The sequence below is a fragment of the Falco rusticolus genome, chromosome 3 (assembly GCF_015220075.1).
Source record: "Falco rusticolus isolate bFalRus1 chromosome 3, bFalRus1.pri, whole genome shotgun sequence".
Lineage (NCBI taxonomy): Eukaryota > Metazoa > Chordata > Aves > Falconiformes > Falconidae > Falco > Falco rusticolus.
The window spans coordinates 12,369,297-12,396,141 of NC_051189.1; the positions used below are offsets into that span (position 1 = coordinate 12,369,297).

The 26,845-nt window shown below is 54.5% G+C and overlaps 1 protein-coding gene and 1 long non-coding RNA gene across 2 annotated transcripts; one reads left to right on the top strand and one right to left on the bottom strand.

The window, feature by feature from the left end:
• Positions 1–3,421: 3,421 nt before the first annotated feature.
• On the bottom strand, positions 3,422–7,784 carry LOC119144905. The gene is made up of 2 exons (XR_005103249.1): positions 7,692–7,784; positions 3,422–5,940 (listed from the first exon to the last, which is right to left on the bottom strand). It is a non-coding gene; the product is annotated as an uncharacterized LOC119144905 (long non-coding RNA).
• LOC119144904 (1-phosphatidylinositol 4,5-bisphosphate phosphodiesterase gamma-1-like) lies at positions 6,861–26,488 on the top strand. The gene is given in 34 exon segments (XM_037380848.1): positions 6,861–8,233; positions 13,813–13,962; positions 14,072–14,165; positions 14,276–14,323; positions 14,954–15,038; positions 15,171–15,200; positions 15,203–15,253; positions 15,346–15,380; positions 16,230–16,242; positions 16,244–16,303; positions 16,438–16,539; positions 16,621–16,739; positions 16,838–16,923; positions 17,119–17,239; positions 17,339–17,507; positions 17,812–17,931; positions 18,144–18,251; positions 18,349–18,536; positions 18,741–18,941; positions 19,081–19,200; positions 19,535–19,718; positions 20,027–20,104; positions 21,051–21,154; positions 21,375–21,471; positions 22,016–22,082; positions 22,532–22,695; positions 22,805–22,901; positions 23,039–23,263; positions 23,572–23,720; positions 24,266–24,380; positions 24,619–24,780; positions 25,002–25,090; positions 25,212–25,396; positions 25,480–26,488. Coding segments are annotated over 34 exon segments (3,888 nt in total). The 5' UTR covers positions 6,861–8,013; the 3' UTR covers positions 25,532–26,488.
• The last annotated feature ends 357 nt before the right edge of the window (positions 26,489–26,845 follow it).

Genomic DNA, 26,845 nt, shown 5'->3' on the forward strand with positions numbered 1-26,845 from the left:
AGCATTGCCTAAAATACCCAGCACTGTCTGGGATCCATTTGCAGGAGCATCATGTATAGGATAGCAGAGAATTATTCTCTCTGGGGGCACCTGTGAGCCTCAGCTGGAGCATTACATCAAGCTTTTGGGGAGACACATTAGAAAAAAGGTAAGAATCCTGATGGAAGCAAAAAATCTAAAGAGTTAAGGTTTAACAAACATCACCCATAAAGAAAAGCTAAAAGATTTTCAGGTTTTGATTTAAAAAACAAACAAAAAAACCCAAAAAACCAAAAAACAAAGAAAGGAAATAATACTAGAAACAGATATCTAATTAAGTGTGCTTGACATTGCAACAAAGGACATTCAAGGTACAGCTCAGGAAATTTTTTCCAACTATCCAAAGAAGAGGTTACCTGGTGAATATGGGAAGCTTTGATGCAAGTGCGTTGGGATGGTCGAGACGTTCTGAACACTGCTGTGGGCTCTGAGTCAGGTGTCCTCCTCAGCTTGTTTTCAGCCTCTCTTCCTACAGTCCTGTCAGCTCCATGGTGCCTTGCATGTGTAGTCCCAACATCAGTGGCTGTCCCCTGCATCCTTTTGTTGAAGCATCATGAAAAAAAAGAGTCCGGAGCTGACTGACCAGTTCCCTCCTGTGCCAGCACCTGCACTTGTACGGCTATGGCATGGACTCACGGGATGTGATCTGGCTGCAGAGCAATTTATCCTTATCCTCCTCCTCCTCCTTCTCCTTCCGGTTTAGTTTTCAGCTTTACCTGGTCGCTAATAAGGTTCACCATGCAATCTCAGGAGTGTAAGTGATGGGACAGAAGTTCATGGGATAAGAGCAGTGCAGGGAGCACTTTCTAGGCAGTAGCTTGGATCTGTATTTCTCTAACCTAAGCACAAACCCACACTGTTTCAGAACACCTGTGGCTGTGAGTCCAGCTGATCACAAGATGAAAGCCACTGATTTAGAAAGAAAACCCAAATCTGAGCTGCAGCTGCTGAGAAACTCTACCTCCCATTTTGACCCGTCTCATGGCTGACCAGATAACTGTTTCTGGGAAATGCATTGCTCAGGTGGTAGGGGCTCACCCAGACAGGGAAGCTGGTGGGACCTGTGCAGGCACTTAGGAGGAAGATGGGGTATCTGAATTTGCTGTGGAAGGATGCCAGGAGCCAATGTAAAGCTTCAGGAGGAGGCGTGACACAGGCCAAGCAGCAGGCAGAGGAGATAATTTTAGCAGCAGCAGCTTGCTGGCTAGACTGAAGCAATACAAAGATTAAAAAAAAACAACAACAAAACACAAAACCAAAACAAACTACCCCAAAAACAACAGAAAGGAAGAAAATTGACCACAGAAAGGATTGCAGGACAGGTTTTCATTAGAGACGAGGAACAATTAACACCATTGTACAAGACAGTGGCGAAAACTAATGTGCAATGGTGTGCATGATGTGTGAGATAAATTCAGATTAGGGAATGGTTTCTGAGATACTCTGGAGAATGGAGAGCCTCTCACTAGAGGTGCCTGAAACAGCTGACTTTTCTTAGCCTTCCACACCAAGATATGATACAGCTACTCTCTGCAAACGTGTCAGAGGAAGGAAGGAATATTGCAGGAAAAGGAAGACCTATTCAAGCACAAATCAATGAATCATAGAGTGGTTTGGGTTGCAAGGGACCTTCAAAGATCATTTGGTCCAAATCCCCTGCCATGGGCAGGGATACCTTCCACTAGATCAGATTGCTCTAAAGTCCCGTCCAAGCTGGCCTTGAACACTTCCAGGGATGAAGCATCCACAGCTGCTCTGGACAACCTCCTCCAGTGTTTCACCACCCCTATCACAAATAATTTCTTCCTTATCTCCAATCTAAATCTACTGTCTTTCAGTTTAAAAGGACTCTGCAGTACAAAAGGCAGTATTGCATTATTACGTTTAGCCTTGAAACTAAAGACACCTCTAATCATCCTAAGAACCAGAGCCCAAAACAAGTGGGCTTATATGGAAGAAGTGAGCAGAAGGCTGAACTCAGGCTCCAAGGAGATTGCACCCTGTGTCCTGCAGCCCTGTAACCCTGCCATGCAGTGGAGACCTGCCACAGATGCAAATGAATGCAAATAAACCCCCTTGTCTGTGGTCAAGAAGTTGAGCAGTAATTCCTCCCAGGCTTACCGTCCAGGAGCTTAAGTTTTGTCTTTTTCTGTCCCAATTCTGCTTTTAACCTGTTTGAAGCACCAGTTCATCAGTCGCAGCCCTTCCTGACATTGTCTTAGGCTCTGTGTGCTGCTGTAATTTGGAGCACAACTCATACAGCAACCCACGGACATACTCAGCCTCCAGCTGCAAGAGAAGCTCAGCAGCTATTTACCGCTGAAAAAAGTTACTTGTTCTCCAAAAAAGTTTTTGCTATTTTAACCTGAGGGGAAAAAACTGCTTCCCAAGGGCAAACAAACTCTAGAATTGCTTTTTTGCTGATAAAAGCAAGACTCAGGAGTGTGGGCTCAAGGGAAGGAGATGTCTCTTGGGTTAGATGGAAAACAGAGACGAAAATGTCAGTAACAGGAAAAGAAACTGCTGCACAATCCTAAAGGCAAAGCCACTGTCATTTATCAAATGGGCACTAGTTTTCTGCTGTGATGTCTATTTTTTGGCCCTCTTTCTTGCCTGTGGTTTCGCTGCTGGTGGATGAGCTGCACGCAGACCTAAATACATGTATTTGAGGAAAGGGAGAAATCAGAACAATGATCTGTCTACTTCCACATCACTATCATTCCCAGCCAGGGCAATTATTTTCTGAGATATGTGGAGTAGGGACAGAGAGCAAAGCCTCTTTTTTCCCCACCGTGCTCACCTGCAGAACTCAGGATGGTTTGAGCTCGCATGGAGGTAGCAAGGACCAATGACAAACCATAAACCTTACTAAGCCGCAAAAGCATTTACACCTCAATTAATCTGACAACATCCCAAGTCCTCTGCTCTGTGGGGCCGGGGATCCAGTGGGCTAAATGACACCCCACAGCAAAATGCATTTTCCTTTACTGAGTGAGGAGGTGTCTGTGACCACAGTGACTCACAGGAACCCACCGGCTCCTGGAAATGGAAACATGGCTGTTTCCATTGCAGTGAATGCGTCATTTCCAAAGGGTATGATGGTGCTACCAACCCGGCATGAGACCATGGCAGCATCTTCATAACTATTTGTTCACATGAAAAAAAAAATTATTGGTCCAGCTTCAGTTGTGAAGGAGGGAGGACTTTGCTTCCCAGGTGCTTTGGGCATTGGACTTTTCCCTGTTTGGAAAAGTTAAGAAAGTCCATACACTGACAATTATAAATATTTGCATTAGAAATACACTTTGCCCATTCAGCTTGCACTGCTGACCAGCATTGCTTGGCGGAGCTCTGCTGGAGAGCATGCTCAGCCAGGGATCTGTGCTTATCCTGGTCTAGTGCGGTTACAACACTAGCTGCCATTGCGACATTCCCATGTTGCACGACCTGCCACTCAGGGGTTCATTGCTAAAAACATTTGCACATCCTCTTGGCACAACGAGGTTTCGGGAATTTCACAATACCACCAAAGAAGGGGGAAGCAAACTGTTCTCAACAAATACCGAGTTGTGAGTTAGTGACTGAGCAGTGGCATTTGCTGGATCTCACAGCAGCTATTGAAGGAAAAGTGGCATTGGCTATTACTTTGCAAACCCTGGCAGAGACTAAAGGATGCTCAGGAAGAAGGTGGTGAAATTCTGAGACCTTTCTGGGTTTGTTTTGACCTGACTGCTCTCCCACTGGGGGCTTGGGAGCTCTGCAGACAGCACCAAGTCACCGGGACATTGGTGATCTGTGAGCAAAGCAGAGGCTAATGCTGACATCCAGCAGTAACTGTCAACCATGGAAAGCCACAGAGGCAATTAAGCTTGCTTGATGCCTCCTGTTCCTCTACCCCTTCCAGCCTCCATAGGGTGCTTTGCTTTGGTAACGGCTGGCTTACAGCTTTGCTCCAGAGAAGCTAAAATTAAAACAGTGACTCCATTGCAGACTGAAAACAGAGCATTCCTTCTCCACCCGCGTGCTTTGGATGGACATCAGAAGCCAAACCCAGGCTGTTAAATCCCCTGTGTAAAAACAATATTCTATTCTGATCCTCAATCCACCACGGCTCGCTGCGGTCAGGATGTTCAGTTCCCAGACTTGCGTTCAGGGGGCTCCAAAATGGGATTTGCCTAGAAATGAAAAACATAAACACAAGAAGCCAGTATCTCTGCAGCTTATTGCCTTAAACAAAAGTTTATTCTGCTCCAGAGAAGGGGGAAAAAAGAAGTTAATTCATGGATAAAGAAAGAAAAAAACCCAAATCTTCAGGATCTCTTTCACCCCATATTGTCCCCTAATTCTTTGGGAAAGGGAAGTTTTGCACTCAGCCAGAGCAAAGATGGAGATCTCTCCCCGCTCTCCAATCAGCCAAGGCCCTTAGTGTGGGACTAGCCCTCATGGGGGTAAAAGCCTAAATACCCCAGTCCTGAGTCACTACCAGGTGGTGCAAAGCTGCTCCCTGGGCATCCAGCCCCAATGAGGTAACAGAATCACAGAATCATGAAATGTTTTTTGTTGGGAGGTAGCTTTGAAGGTCATCTAGTCCAGCCCTCTTGCCCTGAACAGGGACATCTCCCAATGGATCAGGTTGCTTAAAGTGCCATCTAGCCTGATACTGAACTCTTCCTGTGATGGAGCATCCACAACTTCTCTGGGCATCCTGGTCTGGTGTTTTACCACCCTCATCATAAATAATTTCTTCCTTATGTCTTATTTAAACTACCCTCTCTCAGTTTAAAATGATTGCCCCTTGTCTTAAATCTTCAGGCCATGGTTAAAAGTCTCTCTTCATCTCTCTTATGAACCCCCTTTATATATTGAAAATCCACTATGAGGTCTCCCCAGAGCCTTCTCTTCTTCAGGCTGAACTACCCCAGCGCTCTCAGCCTTTCTCCACAGCAGAGGGATTCCAGCCCTCGGACCATTTCTGCGTCCCTCTTCCGGACCTGTTCCAACAGGTCCATGTCTGTCTTGTGCTGAAGACCCCAGAGCTGGATGCAGTGCTCCAGGGGGTGTTTTCACCATAGCAGAGCAGAGGAGCAGAATCCCCTCCCTCAACCTGCTGGCCACGCTGCTTTGGATCTAGCCCAGGAGACAGTTGCTTTCAGGGCTGCGAGCAAACATTGCCAGGTCATGTCCCATTTCTCACCCACCAGTATCCTCGAGTCTTTCTCCCCAGGGCTGCTCTCAATCCCTCCATCCCCCAGCCTGTACTGATACTGGGGATTGACCCAACCCAGGCGCAGGACCTTGCACTTGACCTCATTGAACTTCATGAGGTTCACACGTGCCAAATCCTGCCAGGGCTGCCAGGATACCTGTCCCTGCAATGGCAATTGGAAACAGCATTGGCAAAACCCAGCAAGATGGTGCTTTGCTCTGACGTACCAGTTCCATCATTGTTTTTGGAAGGATGAAGGTACAATTTGCAGCCCCTCGTACGTGTGAGCATCAGGATGTGTTGGCACATCCCATGCCATGACAGTGGAGACTCCAGTGGTTTCCAGTGGATCCGTACATGCCACCACCATAGGGGCCATCGCCACTCCTCAGCTCTTGCTGCAATTTGAATGGGCACACATGTGGAAGGAACATTTCTCCTGACCCTACATCCTCCCCAAAGCTGGGACAGGTCCCTTGCTTGGTGGCCAATGCTGTGCTGCTCCTGCTTCACTGCAGGGCTCTGGGTTCCTCTGAGATGAGAAGATCAGATATGGCTGGGGGAGAGGGAGAGGAAAGGCAGTGTTTCCAGCAAGAGGAGAATTAAAAGAAAGGTAAGGCTTCTTCTTCGTGGAGGAGAGAAAACATCTCCCGTAAGCAGGGAGTAAACCTGCAAACCAGAAGGATCTTGGCAGCCTGTGGGGAAAGAGTAAGGATTTTAGAGGGCTCAGGCCAACTCTTAACATGTCCCTTATTTAATGAGTAAAATGGTTTTTCAGGGATTTTAGGCCTGAAATGGTCTGCACAGCTTCCTGTTCACAGCAGCTCCTGTGTCCTCCCTCCCACAAGCGCCTTTGGCAAGCCCTGGTTCTGCAGAGCCTCCATCACCAGGATCCCCAGGTGCCTGAGCCTCCATCACTGGCACCCCTGGGTGCCTGAATCACCAACACCAGGACCTCTGGGTTCCTGAGCCTTCATCACCAGGATCCCCAGGTATCTGAGCATTCATCACCTGGAACTCCATGTGTCTGAGCCTCCCTCACCAGGAATCCCAGCTGCCTGAACCACCAACATCTGGAATCCCGAGTGCCTGAGCCTCTGTCACTGCCACCTCTGGATGCCTGAGCCTTCATTGCAGGAATGCCCAGGTGCCTGAACAACCAACACCAGGACCTCCAGGTTCCTAAGCCTCCATCACCGGGACCCCCAGATGCTTGAGCTGTCATCACAGGGACCCCCAGGGTACCTGAGCCTCCATGACCTTAATCCTCAAGGTGCCTGAGCCTCTGGCACTGGCACCCCTGGATGCCTAAGCCTCATCACTTGGATCCCCAGGTGCCTGAGCCTGCATCACTGGCACCCCCAGGTGTCTGGGCCCCCATTAACAGGACCCCAATATGCTGCAGGAGTCTCAGAGCCCCAGCACCACAAGATCCCCTCTTGGTCCAAATCCCCAAAGTGTGAGGCTGTGGAGCAAGCCCCTGCCCACACCCCACACCTCTGGTTTCACCTCACACCCCTGCTTCCCCCAAATCCCTGCACAAAGCATCTGCCTCCGTAGCACCTGCAGGTCTTTGCCCATCCAGCACCCATTAAAGGGACAAACCAGGGGCTGGGACACCAAGCCCTGTCCCCCACTGCCTTCCCCCCTTTCTCTGGCTGCGTTTCTTTCCCCTCACTGCAGTCCCCAGCCCCTTTCTTCCCTTATATTTGAGGAAGGACAAAACTCATAACAGCAGTGACTCTGGTCTGGGTCACTCATGGGCTTCAGTCCGAGATCAGTGTGGAGGCGGGGACAGCCAGGAACTAAAGCCACAGCAGCCGTTTTCCTTATCTTTAACCCCTTTTTGCCAAGCAACCAATTTTCCACCCAGGCAAACCCATCCCCACCCCACCGTGCCCCCGAGCCGGTGGCAGGCCTGGGGCACCCCGCAAAGCCGGTCCCCATCTTGAGTTCCTCTAGATGTCACCCTCAGCCGTCTTTTCCTCTGCTCTGATTTTCCTTTCTCCAAGATCCTGCATTTTTTTTTTTTTTTTAAATTCCTTTCTGATCTCTTTCCGGCCATGTGTGATTGCAGTTTCCTCTGGGCGTCCATTTCATCAGCCCGAAATTAAGAGGCAGAGGAGAGGGGTGGCAGGCAGCTGGCGGGAGCACACCCCCCCCCCCCCACCACCACCCCGAACCTGCATCCCACATCCCGCCCTGCTGGGACCCCGCTTCTCCCCAGGCTGGCTGAGCACCCCTCGGCACTCCCTCACTGCACCCCGCTCCCAGCCCCGGCCCCGCTTGGCCCGGAGGCCGGGGGTGGGGATCTGCCACCTCAACGCAGGCACCATCAGTTCTGGGGTGACTTTGCTTTTTTTCGGCTGGGTTTTCCCCCCACACCACCCTCTTCACCCGCAAAGGACCCCCTGCCATCCTGCAGTGGCCGGATGGTTTTTCTCACCCCTGGCTCGGAACCACAAGGCCATCACCGCCGACGCTGCCCATCTTCTCCCACTGCCGCTGGATGCCAACACCGGGGCCAGATTCAGCCTCAGCGAGAAGGTCACGGTATCTCCAGTCCACCCTTTCCCACCCCAGTGCCGCCAAGCCCGGCTCCCTGCCTTGGCCGTGGTGCGGTGGAGGGGTCGTCGGCCTTAGAGGAAGCCCACGCCTGGGGCAAGCTGAGAAAATCCCCGGGGAGGTTTCGCCTCTTTGGTTCGTCCTCTTCTGCATGAGACAACCCTGGTTCTGCGGCTCCGCTGGGCGATGGCCGCACAGTGAAGATGTCTGTGGCCAGGCTCAACAGCGTCAATGGCTTTCTGGAGGACGGCAGGATGGAGGCAGGGGACATGGGCAGGATCCTCCGCTGCCTGGAGATGGGCACCGTCCTCACCTTATTCTATCAGAAAAAGTCTCAGAGGCCAGAGCGAAGGACCTTCCAGGTGAAGCTGGAGACCCGGCAGATCATCTGGAGCCGGACACCCGAGAAGGTGGAGGGGGACAGTGAGTATCAGTGACAGTAGTGCTGGGGGCTGGGGACATGCTTGTGGTGGGGTGCCTGGCTGTGGGGTGCTCAGCCATGGTGGGATGCCCACTCGTGGCAGGGAGCCTGGCCGTGGTGTGTCTGGTCATGGTGGGATGTCCCATTGCAGTGAGGTGCCTGGCTGTGGGATGCCTGGCTCTGGTGAGACCTACTGTGGTGGGGTGCTTGACTATGGTGCACATGGCTGTGGTGGGATGTCCTACCATGGGGGAGCCTGGCTGCAGGGTGCCTGGATATGTTGGAGTGCCCTACCATGCTGAGGTCACAGGCTGTGGGGTGCCCGGCTGTGGTGGGGTGCCCTACCATGGTGGGATGTCCAGATGCAGTGGGGTGCCTGGCCATAGGGTGTCCAACCATGATGGAGCGTCTGGCTGTGGGGTGCCTGGCAATGGGGTGCTTGGCTATGATGGGGTGCCCTACTGTGTCCTGCTGTGGTGGGATGCCTAGCTGCAGTGGGGTGCCCAAGAACAGTGGGGTGTCTGGCCACAGTGGGGTGCCTAGTCACAGTGGGGTGCCTGGTCACGGTGGGATGCCCAGTGTGATGAAGTGCCTGGTCATGGTAGGGTGTCCAGCTGTGGTGGGGTGCCTGGAAATGGTGGGGTGCCTGGCTACAGTGGGGCATCTGACTACAGTGACCCCATATTGTCTGGCCATAGTGGGAATGCCTGGCCACAGTGGGATGTCCAGATACAATGGGATATCCAGATATGGTGGGGTGCCTGGACATAGTAGGGTGCCCAGCTGCAATGGGATGCCCTACCATGATGGGGTCTCTGGCCATGATTGAGTGCCTGGCCATCGTGGGGTGCCCAGAGATATAAATGCAGGAGTTGCTGGTCTCAGCAGCCCTTGCCTCCTCCATCCCATCTCACATGGCCCATAAGTTGCTACAGGCATCAAGCTGCTGCCATTTCATCCCCAGGGTTTTATACCCTCCCTGGCAAGGAGGTAAAGGAGCTGGTCATCGCCTTGCCTGCTCACGGTGCTTTGACTGCTGGGGCAGGCAGCAGCATGGAGTAGAGCGTGCTGGTGGCCCCATGCAGCCCAGAAAGGACCTGGCCAGCTGGGCTCTGCCCCACATGCATTAATTATGTCAATGCAGAGTTTGGACTGGTAGCACTGGTGTCCAGCATAGGAGATGCTCCCACTGAAGCATCCATAAAAATCACTGTTACCTGTGTGGATTCACTGGTGGCTAGTAGGCTGTTGAGGCATCATCCCACTGCTGGGCATCAGTGGAGCTCCACACCTTGGTGTTCATTACCTGGTTGCTTGTTACCTCAAGGCTTGCACCTCCTCTTAAATTGGGCTAAAAAGAGTCAATGGATGAAAACACAGGGTTGGGGTGAAATGGAGCTATACCATTGCCTCATCCCACATCCACATGCAGGGAGGAACCCAGTTTGGGGGTATCATCTCACCTGGAGGATGGCAAGGCCCACCCTGGAGGTTTGGGAAGTGACAGATGCCTTTTCCCCAGAGGAATGTGGATGGTGTATTTAGGAATCACGGATCACCCACCCAAAAATCACCACCCACCACTAATTTTATGCAAGACAGAGCAAAATCCCCAGGAGGGTTCAGTTCCTGCTCAGAGGGGCTGACCCTGAACTGGACTGCCAGCCATGGCAAGGCTTTGAGCTGGGAAAGAAGGTGGCACCCAGAGATGAGTATCAGCACGAGTACGATCCGTGCTTGTCTGGACCTGCTGGGCATGGGAGTAGATTTGTGAGAGGTGGAGGAGGGATGGGCGAGGGAAGGAAAGGCACCCATTTTTGGAGAGGTGGTTTTGGTCTTCATGGGTAAAAGCTCATTCTTTGCTCATGGCAATAACACATTTCCAGCTGCTTGTTTTGTTTTGGGAGCACTGCATGCCACTGGGTCAGGGTCTCGGGTCGCTCCCAGTGCCCAATGCCCAATGCCCTGCCTCAGTTTCCCCACCAGTGCCTTGGGATATGGCTACTCCTATGCAATGGCCCAAAACCCTCTGTGGGAATGAGTGGACATCCTCCAAGGTCATGCAGAAGGGGGGGAAAAAAAGAAAATCCCTCTGGAAATGATACAATTCTGCCATTCAGTCCCACCACTTGCTTTCCCCAGGCCAGCGTGGGAGCAATCCCTGTCTTGATGCTGGGCTGGAGCATCTTCACCCCCTGGTCCAGCCCTGCTCTGTGCTTACACATCCTCCCACTTGCTGTGATATTGTGGAAGCACCAGGATCTCCTATTCATCCCTGGGGTCTTGCTCCCACCCCGCGCCTGACCTCACTCCTTCCCGGGCCTTTTTAAATCACCCCTTCAACCAGGCACCCCGCTTGCAGAGGGATTAGCAGGGACAACCAACTGCGCTGATGTCTCTGTTATGGACTGGCAAGACCAGAACATAGATCCTGGCTCTCCCTTAGAAGCCCTGTGCCATGTAGGCTAATTACACGCTTCATTAAGCAGCCAATGGATGAGTGTCCATGCCATGGGGTAACCTGTAGCATCGCCTCCAAAATTAACCTCATCCTGGAGGGTTTCCAGTTTATCACCCTCAGCAGACCCTTATCCCCAGCACAAGGATGAAATCTAGCAGAAGACCGTCCAAAAGGGATCTTTACAAGAAATTTAAAGAAATAGGGGTAAAGGCAGCTTGGCAAACCCAGCAGCATTTTGGAGGGGTGGTTTGCCATGACGACAGCTATTTGGGATCACACTTCCAGCCTCACTAATGCCAAATAATTACAAACAGGACCATTTGGGGAGGTGAAAATCCAGATGGGGTTTAACACCACTGGACCAGGAGGAAATTTTTTATTTCAGGTTTTATGTCAGCTTCACAGCACCACGGGGATCTCTGGGGGATAGGGTCATCCAATCACACCTGTACAGGAGGGTCTGAGCTGCTACGTGTCCTACAAGAAGGCATGACCAAGGCAAACACGAGTGCACATGGCTCACCGCCACCACAGCACTGCCCAAGTCAGTGGGTTTTCCCAGCACAACCATCCCCTCCAGCTGCTTTGTTTTGCTTTTCTCCTAATGCATTAAGAAAACTCCCAGGCTCTCAGCATCCCTAAAAGCCACTGGGCAGAACTTGCTCCTACATCATCTTCCCACCATTTAAAATCTTCTTTGCACCATGCTGCTTGCTTTGCATTAGAAGAGAAAAGGGATTTTCACAGCTGGAACTGACTTCCAGAGTGTTTTAATCACCCGGGACCCCTGAGACAATGCAGGGAGGAGTTTGGAGACATACTTCTGACATGATTGCTGCAAATCCGCTGCAGATGTGGTTTCCAGGAAGCCGCCGGCCGTGTTGCATTGTGCAGCCCCGTGCCGCTCCCTCTTCCCCTGGCTTTTTTGTGGGGCCAGGCGATTTGCCCTGTGGAGAAGGACTTGGGGGTACTGGTGGATGAAAAACTGGACATGAGCTGCAACATGCTTTTACATCCCAGAAAGCTAACCTTATCCTGGGCTGCACCCCGAGCAGCGTGGCCGGCAGGGCGAGGGAGGGGATTCTGCCCCTCTGCTCTGCTCTGGGGAGACCCCCCGGAGCACTGCGCCCAGCTCGGGGGTCCCCAGCACAAGCCAGGCAGGGACCAGGGACCTGGTGTTGAACTGGGGGGATGGCTACATTGCAATTTGTTGGTGGAGCCCTGATAGCCACTGGCTTCTCATCTCTCTCTGGTACTGTGAGGAAAGACAGGTTTGGGGATGAGCAGCTGGTTTTTAACCTATAAACCCATTTTTACTCCCAAATATCTGCCTGTTTGCATCAAAGAGGGTTTTCTCCAAGACATGGGGGCTGCACAGAGACAGCAACAGGGTTTTATTTCTTGAGATCTACTCCCAAAATAAAGCACATGCAGGGGCGCAGATCCCCTGTGTATCACTTGTGTTAAAATCCCACTCCAATCTGTGAAATTTGGCTTGTGGTCATCCAGCAAGAGGAGGCTGGATAAAGCCTCCAGTGCTTTATGGATTTTTTCTGCCAAGTTAAACTATTCTGCACCTCTTTTCCTGCTTAATCAGGCCAATTTCTCCCTCATCCCTTATTCCTCCCCACATTCAGCTTTTCTTTCCCCACTTTGGATTAGGCTGAGGGTTTCCATCAAGCCACTGACGCGCCTGCACCCTTCCGCACCCTTCCCCACCGCCACATCCTAAACACGTCTTGGCTGGAAATTCTCCGGGAAATGACCCATTTCCTTGGCAGGACAATACCCCGGCACAGTGGTCCGGTTGCCCTCAGCCATACAATGACCTTTCCGGTGCCGGTGGCTCAGCCCCCAAGTGCAAAGCTGCCTGGGGGGGTGATGCTCATGGTATTGAGAACAACTTTGGGTATTATTACTAAAATCATCAACATATTATTATTCTGCTCCCAGTAGGATGTGTCCACTTGGCAAAACCAGTAGTCAGAAGTCTCCTTTGGCAGTGTAGTGGTGAGGAAGACTGTGGTCCGGAAACCCAGCCCTCCTGCCGCTGGTGGGGCTTTATATAGCAAGATAATGAGAGAGCAGTGCAGCAGGAAAGAAACACCCTGCGGTCTGGGCTGCCAGGGCTTCAAATTGCCACCTTTGGGCAGACATCTTCAATTAAAAGATGAGCTCAGCCTACCCCGAGCAGGTTCTGTCTTGGGGAGGAGGAGGCAGGGGAGAGGTGGCTGGAGGCACGCTGTTTGGGATGGGGCAGGCTGAACCTGGAGGACACGTGGCACCCACAAAGCCAGGAAATCAGTGGGCAGCACTGTTGGAACTCCACATCCTGGAGACACGAGTCACTGGAGGACAAACAGGAGTGTGGTGCCTTCACACACCTGGAGGCAGTGCTGCAGGGACACCCCATCCCCAGAGACATGGCTCCCTGGAGGACACATGGCCATGGCACCCATGCTCTTGTGACACAGCTGCAACAGTGCTACAGGGACACCCTGCCCTGGGGACATGGTTCCCTAGAGGTTGTGTGGCTGTGGCACTCATGGTGTTGTCTCACAGCTGCAGCAGTGCTGCAGGGACACCCCTTCTTGGGGACACTTGGCCATGGCACCCACGATGCTGTCATGCAGCTGCAGCAGTGCTGCAGGAACACTTAATGCTGGGGACACAGTTCCCTGGAGAACATGTGGCCATCGTACCCATGGTGCTGTCACACAAGTGCAGCAGTGCTGCAGGGCCACCCTGTCCTGGGTACACAGATTCCTGGAGGTCACATGGCCATGCATGCACCAACAGGCAGTGCCACGGGGATGCCCCATTCTGGGGACACAGTTTCCTGATGGACATGCAATAGCCATGGGTAGCATGACACTAGCAGAGACATCACTGGAGGGCAGTGGGGGCCTGTCTCCCTGGAGGACACGTGGGCACTGCGCCCACAATACCATCACACACCTGTGAGCAGTGTCATGGGGATGCGCCACCCTGGGGACAAGGCTCCCCAGAGGACACATGGGCTCCTGACAGTCCCACCTCCTGCAGCCTCCCCGAGCCCTGCACATGGGTCCGTGGTTGCAGGGTGTCAGGGGACATTCCCATGTTCCTCTCTCCCTGCAGTCGACATTCGGGAGATCAAGGAGATCCGCCTGGGGAAGAACTCACGGGACTTCGAGCGCTACCCCGAGGATGCTCGCAAGCTCGACTTCACCATGTGCTTCATCATCCTTTATGGAATGGACTTCAGACTGCGGACACTCAGCGTGGCTGGTGCGTGGCTTCCCTTCCTGCTCCCCTTTGCCACCCTTGGGCTCTCACTCCCTCCCAATCATCCCATCTTCCGCATCCCAACCTCACCACCTCTTTCTTCTTCTTCCAGCTTTCTGCGAGGAGGACATCAACCTGTGGATAACAGGCCTCAATTGGCTGGTGGTGGACACCCAGAAAGCCCAGACCCCGCTACAGATCGAGAGGTGAGGAAGGACCATTAGGTCCCATTTCCCAGTGCCCCTCTGGAGGCAAACCCAGGGGGCTTTTGTCCCCCCTGGGACTGAGCACTGTCTATCCATCCCTTCCTTCCCAGGTGGCTTCGCAAACAGTTTGATGGGATGGACCGGTCGCGGGAAGGCAGGTGAGCATGGCACAGCCCTGTGCCAGGAAGTGGCTGGTGGGTTTGGCTGGACAGGGCCGTATCCCCCCGCTTGCACCTCAAATCTGAAGGCTCAGCCAGGCTGGGGGTGAGGTTTGTGGGCCAATGTAGTACCAGGTTATCTGGGGTGCTCAAAGCCACTGAAAATCAGAGACCCAAGTGCACATCCCCTCCTCACTGCTGTAAGGACCATGGGGACCCTGATGCCCCCATGCCTGCTGCTGCATTTCCATCAGCACCAGGAGGGGCCGGGACATTGATGCAGCCCATAAACATCTCCCCAAGACAGGAAAAAACCCAAATCAAGTGAACTTGGACTGAAATGATGATGAGGGTGGGCGTCATCTCTAGCTGGGATGATGGCTTAGAGCACCCTATTGGTTCTTGGATGTGCTCCTTCTCCCTAACCCTCTGCTCACACTCATGCCAGACCCCATGTAATTAGGGGTCCTGTGCCACTGCAAGAGTCCACAGTCTGGTTGGGTGGCAGTCCCATGCCGGCACCAGTATTTGGGGTGGGTCCCTTGGTGTCAGGAGCTGAGACCCATCTAGGAGTTAGCCATCCTTTCCTGGGTCTGGCCAGTGCACTGATGTTGGCTTACCCTCCCGCAGCATCACAGTGAAGGACCTGAAGGCCATGCTGCCCCAGGTGAACTACCGTGTACCCAACATGAGGTTCCTGAGGGACAAGCTCATGGTAAGGACCCCCTGGGCACCCCAGCCATGCAGAGGGATGGTCTTTGAGCTCCCATAGCCGGGCTGGAGCCAGCCCCAGCGTCACTGGCTCCAGTCAGGTGGCCCCACTCTCATGCAGCACCATCTCCCACAGGAGGTGGAAGCCAGGAATGAGATGACTTTCCTCCCCATTTCATCCAGTTCTACAAAAACCTGATGTTTGATGCACAGAAGTCGGTAAGAGCCATGGCTTGTCTTCCCAAGCATGCCCCTTCCCAGTGTGGCGCATCCCCCACCAGCTAAGCTTGATCCTGTCCTTTGCCTTGCAGGTCATCGAGCAGCTGGAGCTCTCCTTCCCCTTGCGGTGAGTACCCTGCAGTCCCACAGGTGCCACCCCGGCCAAGCCTCCAAGGGCTGGTTGCATCGGGTGGTCTATGTAGCCAGACTGAGGAGCAGAGCAGAGGATGGGAACAGGGATGGGAGCGGAGATGAGAGCGGGAATGGGAGAAGAGATGAGCAGGATGGGAATGGGGATGGGAGGGGGGAATGGGAACAGGGACAGGAGCAGGGATGAGCAGGGATGGGAGAGGGGCTGAGAGCAGGGACAGGAGCAGGGGTGGAATCAAGGATGAGCAGAGATGGGAGTGGAGGTGGGAGTAGGGATGGGAGCAGGGATGAACAGGGATGGGAGAGGGGCTGAAAGCAGGAAGGGAGCAGGGATGGGAGCAGAAAACAGAGGTAAGCAGAGATGGGAGTGGAGGTGGGAGTGGGGATGGGAGTGGGAATGGGAGCAAGGATGAAACCAGAATGGGAGAGAGGAAGGGAGCAGCAATGGGAGCAGGGATGAGAAGTTATGGGAGTGGGGATGTGTGCCGGGAATATGGGGACATGTTACTCTTCCCTCCTCCCCATGTCCTCAAGCAATGCAGCACACTCCGGCTGTGTGCCCACCTCTCCCGGGTCACAGGGTGATGGTGGGAGTGTTTGCTCTAGCAACACCCAACAGCTCAAGGTTCCCCTTGCACCCCACCACCCCTATGGTCTGTGCTTTCCCCAAGCCCCCTTGCCGGCTGCCGCAGCTGGCAGGAGTGGGAGCAGGAGTTGGGGGCATAGGGAGGCTGAGCTGCAGATGAACACTGGCAGCCTCGACTCTCCCATGGGGTCTACCCCATTCCTGCTCCCAGTCCTCACTGATGGCCACTCCATGTCCCAGGAATGTGGACCAGCCCTGAGCTGTGCCAAGTCTCCCTCTATGACTTCCAGAAGTTCCTGCTACATGACCAGAAGGTGGGTTCTCTTAGAGACCCCTGCAGCATCCCTCTCACCCCCCAACCTAGGGGACCCCCATAGGTCCCAAGGGTTGCCCCATGGGATGCCCGAGCCCAGTTCCCCATGTAATGACAGCCACGTTTGCACTTCAGGAACCCTGGGCCAGCGACGTGGGCATGGTGCGGGACTATATGTGCACCTACCTCAAGGAGGGCTCCAGTGAGGCAGCAGACCCCTCCTTCCAGCTGGATGAGGTGGGTGGCCCCACCCAGTACCCACCCAGGGGTGTCTTCCTGGTCCCATCAGGCTCTGACCTCTCTGCTTCCCCCACCTAGTTCCTCACGTATCTCTTCTCCAAGGAGAACATGGTGATGGACGCCAAGTATGAGCGTGTGGTGCCTGAGGAGATGAACCACCCCCTGTCCCAGTACTGGATCTCTTCTTCCCACAACACGTAAGAACAGGGTGGGCTCTCCTTGGGGACCTCCGTGAGCATCCCATCACCTAGGCTGGGGCAGCCCTGGCTGCTGATGGTCCTTCTCTGTTCTGCAGGTACCTGACAGGGGACCAGTTCTCCAGTGAATCCTCTCTGGAGGCGTATGCCCGCTGCCTGCGCATGGGCTGCCGCTGCATTGAGTGTGAGTCCCCAGAGCACTTTGCAGAGATGCTGAGCTCCTCCCAGCACCTCGTGTTGCATCAGACAGACCATCCCCTGTACCCATCCCACAGCACTGGGGTGGGGAGTCTTCCATGTCCTTTGGGGGCTCAAAAATATGGTCCCCCGTGCACAGTTGGTGCCCAGCATGTGTTAACCAAGGTGTTTCCCTACTCAGTGGACTGCTGGGATGGTCCAGATGATCTCCCCATCATCTACCATGGCCACACACTCACCTCCAAGATCAAGTTCCTGGATGTGCTGCACACCATCAAGGAGCACGCGTTTGTCACCTCTGAGTAAGCCCTAGCCCCACAATGACACCCCAGTTCTGGGCCAGGCAGGCAACCCCTCCTTTGCCTTAATCCAAGGCCACCATTGCCACCTGCTTCATCCAGGTTCCCCATTATCCTCTCCATCGAAGACCACTGCAGCATTGTCCAACAGAGGAACATGGCATCCCACTTCAAGAAGGTCTTCGGGGACATGCTACTCACTAAGCCAGTGGACATCAATGCTGATGAGTTGCCCTCACCCACCCAGCTCAAGAAGAAGATCCTAATCAAGGTACGGAGCTGGAAAAAAGCACCCCAAAGCCCCTCTTTGCAGGAGAGACAAGGACTGTGTTGGGCTGGGAGGGCTGGTGATTCTCTAAATCAAAGGAGTCCCAAATCTTAGAAATCAAGAGTGATATCCCTCTATGCACAGGTAGGACATCTCTCCAATGTTCTACTGCAAAAGATTGGTCCAGGGGAACAGGGGGCGGTGGAAAGGGACCTGCAGGAACCCAAGCATAGCCTGAGGGCTGGGAGCTCAGTGTAACGGGGACACCGTGCCCACTGCTGAGCTCCCTTCCCTGGGCTGTCCCCAGCACAAGAAGCTGGTTGAAGGGAACCTGTATGAGGAGGTCTCCACTGCCAGTTACTCAGAGAATGACATCAGCAACTCCATCAAGAATGGCATCCTCTACCTTGAAGACCCCATCGACCACGTAAGGGTCTCCCTGCCAATGGCAGCCAGGGGCCTATTGGGGTCTGTCAGATGGGGATGAGCACTGGGGTTTGGGTTGGGCGTGGGGCATGGGCTGTCCTAGACCATTGCAATGCTGTGGGGGACAGGAGAGGGCAGAAACAGCCATCTCAAAGCCCCATCCATCCATGCCATCGTCCTCCACACCCTGGTGATGCTTTTCCTCCCTCCCAGACCTGGAGCCCCCATTATTTTGTCCTGACAAGCAACAAGATCTACTACTCAGAGGAGACATCCCGCTACCAGTTCAATGAGGATGAAGAGGAGGTGGAGCAAAAGGAGGTGTGTGAGGGGCAAGATGCATCCGTAGGGGAGTTTAGGGAGGACTCTGTAGTGAGGGTAAGTGGATGGCAACACCCATTTTGGGGTGAATTTGTAGGAGTTCAACAACAATGAGCTGCACTTCACGGAAAAGTGGTTCCATGGGAAGCTGGGAGGTGGCCGCGACGGGCGACAGATTGCTGAGAAGCTGCTGCACGAGTACTGCACTGAGACAGGCGGCAAGGATGGCACCTTCCTGGTGCGCGAGAGCGAGACCTTCGTGGGTGATTACACCCTCTCCTTCTGGTAGGAGCTCCAGGGGGAAGGCAGGATCCCACCCTCTCTGAGCTGGTCTGGTCATCCCACCAGAGATTGTCCCTCCAGCCAATGGCTGGGTTGGTGGCTGGAATAGCTTATTGTGGGGGAAAGCATACAGACCCCCAAGCGTGGAACAGTGGGGACATGGACCTGAATTGACTCACCCCTGCCTTTCCCTCACCACTGTGGCAGGAGATCCAGCCGGGTGCAGCACTGCCGGATCCACTCACGCCAGGAGGCCGGTGCCACCAAGTTCTACTTGACAGACAACCTGGTCTTCGATAGCCTTTACAGCCTCATCTGCCACTACCGCGAGGTGCCACTCCGCTGCAACGAGTTTGAGATGCGCCTCACCGACCCCGTCCCCCAACCCAATGCCCATGAAAGCAAAGAGTGAGGATGGTCCCCATCCCTATCCCCTCGGTCCCTTGGGTCCACCACCTTCCTCCTTCCCTGGTGTCAAGTCTTGGGTGCCCCCTGGGGTGTGGGAATGCCAATGCCAGCTCACCACCACCATGCTCTGCCCAACCAGGTGGTACCACGCCAGCCTGACACGCCTGCAGGCCGAGCACATGCTGATGCGGGTCCCACGGGATGGAGCCTTCCTGGTGCGCAAGCGCAGTGAACCCAACTCCTATGCCATCTCCTTCCGGTGAGTGTGGTCACCCCAGCACGCTGAGGCTGGCCAGGCTTGGCCACGATGCCCACATTGCTGGCCAAGCTGAGAACTGCCTGGCTCATGTCTGTTGTGGCTCCATGCTGGGTGGCAGGTGCTTGCTCTGGGTCAGCAAGGTGACACCAAGGGGACTCCTGGTGCTGTCACAGCAGAGACCACCTAGCTGTGGTGATGGGAAGGCCATGTCCTCAGGGCGGTCACCCTGGTGGCATCCCTGCTGGGGGAAGGGCATCATCTCCTGCCCATCTCCATGATGGAACAAGGGTCCGGCTACCCCTCACATATCCTCCCTTGGCTCTCTTGGCCCCAGGGCGGAGGGGAAGATCAAGCACTGCCGCATCCAGCAGGAGGGTCGGCTCTTTATGCTAGGCAGCTCAGCTGAGTTTGAGAGCCTTGTGGACCTCATCAGCTACTATGAGAAGCACCCACTCTACCGCAAGATGAAGCTGCGCTACCCCATCAACGAGGAGACCCTGGAGAAGATGGGCACCACCGTGAGTGCTCCCAGCAGTGGTGATGGTGGCTCTGTACCATGGGTAACCAAGCCCTGTCCCCAGCTCCACCATGGTGGGAAGGTCTCCTCCAGCCTCTCGGCTGAAGCCCAAACAGAACTGTCCAAGCTCATTATGCAGCCATTGCCCACAGTTATAGCTCCACCATAATTCCCTTCCAAGAAGTTGCAAAGGGGTATTAGGTCCCTCTCAGCCTCCTTTCAATCACATGTAGTAGCCCAGCCCCCACCACATCCCCTTGTAGCCCCTGCCTGCATCCAGGTGATCCACTCAGGCATTTATCTTTGCAGGAGCTGGACTATGGAGCACTGTATGAGGTGCGGACACCCCACTTCTACGTAGAGGCCAACAAGATGCCAATGGCCAGGGTAAGGGGCCAAGCTGGTGTCCCTGGGAGGTGGAGGATGATGGGACATGACAATTCTAGTGCTGGGGCTCCTGGGTGGTTATCCTTAGACCCACCAAATCTCCCACCACTGACCTGAGAAGTTATGACTTTTTGCTGCATTTTTCTCACCCTCAAGCAATGCTGGAACTTGACCGTTCCCACATCAGCATCGCCTGGGGACAGTAGTCTGAACTCCACCAACATCACTGTCACAGTGTGGTGGCAGGGGCAGGTCTGGAGAGAGCCCAGGCTGGACCAAGGACCTGGCACAAGTTAGCCCCTACAACAATGAAATCCCCACGGATCCTTGTGCGCTGGGGAACCCCAAAAGAGCAGGTTTAGGGTCAGTTCTCAGGTGATGCAGTCTCCATCCTCAGAGGTTTTTGGGACTGACTGGTCTCAGAGCTGACCCAGTCTCCATCCTTGGAGGTTTTTGGACTGGGCCTGTCTTGGAGCTGACCTTGGAGGAGACTTGACTGGAGCTCCAGGATTCCTTCCCTGTGATCCTACAACCACATCGTCCAGCACTGCTGTGTCTTAAATGTCCCTTTGCAGCAGAGCAGCTTTCAGGCTAAGACCAGACACTGGAACGCTTAACCCAAAGGGTTTTTTTCAGGGAGTGTGGTAATATCAGGGGATTAACCCCTTAGTACACCAGAAGGAACCATTGGGGGAAGAAGAGGAACCTGCTTTGCACTGAATGTGGTGGTCCTACAGGACCACAGATGCCTCCAGCCCTCCTTGTCCCCTCTAACGTGTTTCACTGCTGGCATGAGCAATTTGGGGGCATCATTTGGAGTACTGGACCCTCAGGAGCCCCCATGCTTCACCATGGGGGCTTGAAGATTTGGTCTGAGTGGGCATGCTGCCTGCCAGTGTCCGTGGGCACTGGATGGTGACATATGTCCCTCTCCCCGGTGGCCCAGTGCACAGTGAAGGCTCTCTACGACTACAAAGCACAGCGGGAGGATGAGCTGTCGTTCTGCAAGCAGGCCATCATCCACAACGTTGACAAGCAGGACGGCGGCTGGTGAGGGCAGTTGGGTGGCCCCCGGGTGGGCATGGCCGTGGGTGGAAGGTGGAGGGGACACCCTGGGTTTTCCCATGGGTTGTCCCGCAGTGGGTTTTAACTGCCTCCTTTTCTGTCCCCCTATCCCTTCTCCGACTGCTCCCTGACATTGCATGCAGCATGAGCATCCCTGTCCCCCCCCAGATTGGTCCACTTGCCTTGATCCTCTGACCCATTGCAGGTGGCGGGGGGATTATGGGGGCAAGAAGCAACTGTGGTTCCCGGCCAACTACGTGGAGGAGATTGTCAGCACGCAAGCGCAGGAGCAGGATGAGGCTGTGAGTGCCATGTCCCCACACACCTGGGACCGAGGCCACCTGAAATGCTCCTGGCCTTGTGCCAGCCCAGACCCTTATCTGTAGGCTGGGGAATGCTCCTACCCCCACTCCAGCTTGGACCCTTTTCTGGAAGCTGGAGGATGCTCCCAGCCCCATGCCCAGCCCAGACCCTTATCCGGAAGCCACAGGATGCTCCCAGCCCTCTGCCAGCTCGGACCCTTATCCAGAGGCTGAGGGATGCTCCTGGCCCCATGCCAGCTCAGACCTTTATCCATAGGCTGGGGGGTGCTTATGGCCCCACTCCAGCTTTAACCCTGTTCTGGAAGCTGGAGGATGCTCCCAGCCTCATGCCAGCTCAGACCCTTATCTGGAGGCTGGGGGAGTCTTGACTGAGGAGCAGAGCATACCAAGAAGGTGGTTTTTCTCTGCTTTTGCTCAGGCTTGACTGATTTGGAGGGCTGGAGGAAGGCTGCTAAACAGGGTGGGCACCAGGCTCAGCCCTGCATGCCTCCCTCACCACCCCGTCTTCCTTCCTTTCTTGCAGTCATCAGAAAACAGCCCCCTGGGGAACTTCTTGAAAGGCTTCATTGACGTGCCATCCTGCCACGTTGGTGAGTGTCCCCACCACGTTCTCACTGTGGCTGTGGGAGCCCACCAGGATGGTGCGCACCCTGTGCTGAAGCTCGGTGCTGTGAGCTGAGGCTCCCTAAACTCATCACACAATTGCCAGCCAGGCTGATGCTTGGCACAATGTGGTGGGGAGCAACATGGGGCTGGGTTCAGAGGGATTTGGCTGATGGGGGGGGGGGGGCATTTGGAGGTCCAAATGATTCAGGGGACATTTGCCCCCAGCTCAAAGGACAATGCATTTCAGCATGGAAAGCTGAAACCATACATTAGAAAAATGGGATCCTATCAGGAGAAGGACCCTGATGGCTGGGGGGGGTTCCAGGAGGGGCTGGTGGGGGCCCGGGAGTGGGACCGCTGAGGTTTCGTTTGCTCCACAGAGCCATCCATTGGGAATGTCTTCGAGTAAAGCCCCCCTCTGATGTCCTTATAGTTATCTCCAAAGACGGGAGGAGCTCCAAACCATTTGTCTTCACCATCCATTCCCAGCAGATGTCCCACGCAGCCCAGTCACTGGACGTGGCCGCAGACACACAGGAGGAACTCAGTGAGTGGGTGGCCAAGATCCGAGAGGCCACACAGAACGCCGATGCCAGGGTGAGGGGCACCAGGGTGCAGAGGATGGGGGATGGACAGTCCTGACCCCCAGCATCTCTGAAGGAGGAGGCTGGGGGGAGACTTTCAGCTCCTGTTTTCCCTTGCGCAGATGCAAGAGGGGAAGATCATGGAGCGGAGGAAGAAGATTGCACTGGAGCTCTCCGAGCTGGTTGTCTATTGCCGCCCGGTGCCATTTGATGAGGACAGTAAGAGCTGGAGAAGGGGTGTGATGGGATGAGCATGGAAAGAGATGGGTGGGGAAAACCAAGCAGTTGTAGTGGGCTACCCCCAGGCCACCAGAGAGCCCTGTGTCCTCCACTAATGGCCACCTTGGTGTTTTCAGAGATTGGCACCGACAAGGCATGCTACCGGGACATGTCTTCCTTTCCGGAGACCAAGGCAGAGAAGTACGCCAACCGCAGTAAGGGCAAGAAGTTCCTGCAGTACAACCGCCGCCAGCTCAGCCGCATCTACCCCAAAGGGCAGCGCCTGGACTCCTCCAACTATGATCCATTGCCCATGTGGATCTGTGGTAGCCAGCTTGTGGCCCTCAACTTCCAGACGCCTGGTAAATCCTGCTGCTGGGGTGGTTGCTGGGCTTATCCCTGGAGGTCACCCCAAAATCCCCATCCCCAGTGGCTCTGCCCTGGGTTCTGTTGGTGGAGGTGGTTTGAATGATCTCTCCAACCTTTTTCCTCATCCTGATGGGGACATCTCCATGCATTCCTGGGTGCTTCATGCAAAACCCAGCTGCGTCCCTTTTCCAACCAGGGTTGGGGCTCTTAGTGGTTTGCCAGGGCAGGACCTTCTGCCCAAGGACCTTGCGGAGGTCCCTGAGCCCCATGGCTCAGAGCTGCTCTGTCCCCATGGCCATAGACAAGCCGATGCAGCTGAACCAGGCACTCTTCATGCTCGGTGGCCGCAGTGGCTACGTTCTGCAGCCTGACATCATGAGGGATGAGACTTTTGACCCCTTCGACAAGAACAGCCTGAAGATTGTGGAACCCATCACAGTCCAGCTGCAGGCAAGTGGGCAAGGACAACAAGTCCACCATCAAGACAGGGACTTGCTTCTTCCCTGTCTTTATGTCAACGGGGGGTGCTTTTTACATGTTTCAGCCCCATACTGGCTCCATGGAGTTTATTACCCCATACTCTCTTGAGTTTGCTGGTCTTTCTCTGCATGCAGCATCGTTTTTCCCACGGGACAACCTCATAATTGCACAGAGTTGAGCCTAACCTGAGCGAGAGTGAGGGGGAGGGTAAAGTAGAAGCACCTTACTCAACCTTTGGATAATTTCAGAGTTACAGCTGGGAGGGGTTGGTTTGTAGGCACCTGACTCTTGAGCACAGCATGAATCCAGCAAAAATTGTTAAAATAATTTCATGGATACAGCTAAAATCAAGCTAAAACCAGTCCAAAATCATAAATAATTTGTGGTGTGGCTAATTATGGCCATGAAGCTTCTGGCAAGCCCAAACCAACAGAGCCACAGGATTGGCTCGAGGAGTCCTTCCTTGCCCATCATGTCTGGAGCTCACCCTCCTCTTCTTCCTCTTCCTCCCACAGATCCTCGGTGCCCGGCACCTGCCCAAGAATGGGAGGAGCATCGTGTGCCCCTTCGTGGAGGTGGAGGTGTGCGGCTCTGAGTATGACAACAGCAAGAACAAGACAGATGTCGTAGGTGAGGGTCCACATGGGTGACATTCCCACCCAGCCCCTGCACCCTGGGGACAGGCAGGGACACCGGGACAACCCTAACTGTGCCCTTTGGGGTCTTCTTGGACATATGGGTGATGGGGCTGGGTTTCATGGAGGAAAGAAGAGGACTGGCATGTCCCACTAACATGCTGGTGCTATGCTGGTGGTGTCCGTGGATCTAACCCTGCTCTGACCTTCCCTGCTCTCTCCTTGGGCCCCAGCCGACAATGGCTTCAACCCTGTCTGGATCTTCAAGCAGTTTGTCTTTGACATCAACAACCCTGAGTTTGCCTTCCTCCGCTTTGTGGTGTATGAGGAGGACATGTTCAGTGACCCCAACTTCTTGGCACAAGCCACCTTCCCTGTCAAGGGCCTCAAAACAGGTATGGTTCTTCCATCCACACCACCACCATCATCATCATCATCTTCATCATCACTGAATCGTGGAATGGTTTGGGTTGGAAGGGACCTTTAAAGGTCATCTGGTCCAACCCCCCTGCAATCCTCCTCCTCCTCATCATCATCATCTCCTTGGGGATCTGGCCGTGGCGAGGGGTTCAGACCCCACCATAGGGCTAAGCTTGTGTTGTGGTGTTGTGTCCAGGCTACCGGTCAGTGCCATTGAAGAACAGCTACACTGAAGACCTGGAGCTCGCTGCCCTTCTCATCCACATTGAGATCATCAATGCCAAGGCAGGTGGCCCAGGTGGCTTGGAGAACCCTGTGCCTCAGTTTCCCCAGCTGGAGCAAGAGAGAACAGCACCCTGGGGTGTCCTGTCCATGCCACCAGCCTCACACCCTTGTGTTGGAGCAGGAGGAAGATGAGGAGAACCTCTACTCATCCATCCAGCAGCTACGGGACCGCGCCAGCGAGCTCTCCAGCCAAGTCTCCAGCTATGAGCGCACCAATGGCTGTGACTCCCGCTACCAGCAGCGCCTTGATGAGCTACGGGCAGCCCAGGAGCGGCTGATGGAGCTCACAGAAGTCCGCAACCGCAAGTGAGTGTCCTCTCCCTGTGCCTTCAGGAGGTCCCTCTTGAGAGGGTCCCTAAGGCTACCACCCTGCTCCCGCTCCCCACCAGGTTGATGGAGAAAAAGAAGAGGGACCGGCAGATGGTCACCAAACGCAGCTGAGCTGGATGGACACAAGCCCGCTGTGGACCTCCCCTGCCACCTCCTCTCCTGCTCCAGAGGGAGGTGGGATGGCTGGATCTTGACCTTCCCACGCCTGGGGCTGGGTGACAGCAGTGTGACAAATTTGGGGACAAAAGGGGATTTCAGGTAGCTCTGCCTGTGATGTTTCTCTGTCGGGGCGAGGTGGGAGGCAAGATGCTCTGGCATAAATCCTGGGCACCTCCAGCTTCGTCCCATGTCCCTTGGGGCTTGTGGCCATGTCCGTGTCCCCCGGGTTGGCCATCCCCGCTCCTCTTCACCCTGCATCCTCTGTGTCCCACCATCCCATTGCAAGGGGGTGGTGATGAGTCCTGTGACTGATGGGGAAACTGAGGCACAGGTGCCCAGCCAGCCAAGGATGGGGCAGGACCGGCCACCTCCATCCTGGGGACAGGGGACAGGACTGGCTGGCAGCAAGGCATGAGGATGGGGACACAGGGGACACTTTCGTGGGGGCAGGGGGCATTTTCCCCCCCCACTATAAATATCTGTATTTTCTTCTTTTATCCAGCATGTACATATGGCGCAGGGTGGGGGGTCTGTACGAGCCTCAGTATTAGGGCACAGGGGGGACCCTAAAACGTCTGGAGATGACCCCAGCATGGGCATGAGGGAGCAGGGGACCAGGTCTGGGGGTGCCTTGTGGGGCAGGGTGGCCAGTGACAGGGTGCCTTGAGTGAGCATTGCACAGACACAGGCACTGAGGTGGCCCCAGAGGAGACAGGGATGTCCCCAAGGTGACTCCAGCATTGACACCAAACTCTGGGAATGGGGACAGATCCTGCCAGTAAAGCCAATAGAGGTGATACCCAGCAGGGTGGCTGGGGACATCTCGGGGTGTCCCCCAGGGTTGGGGTGTCCCAACAGGGGGATATGTGTATTCTTTGTATGAAAATAAATCTATTTAGCCAATATTTATATCCTGCTGCTGTTGTCTGGTGTCCCCTCAGCTCTGCCCACAGCACCAATGTCCCCAGGGCGGATGATGTCCCCAGGGCGATGACTCCATGATCATGGATCCTGTGTGTCACCCTTGTCCCCGTGACATGTCCCAGCAGTGGTGGGGACACCCAGGCAGTGCATCAGTATGTGCTGCAGCAGGCAGGGTCACCTGGGGAGGGGACACAGGATGCAGGATGTGGGGGACAGAGTACAGGGGCAGGGGGACACAGGCCAAGGGACACAAGCCACAAGGCAGAGGGCCAGGAGGACACAGGGCACAGGGGTGCAGGGACATAGACAATGGATACAACATTGTGGGGACACAGGAGACAG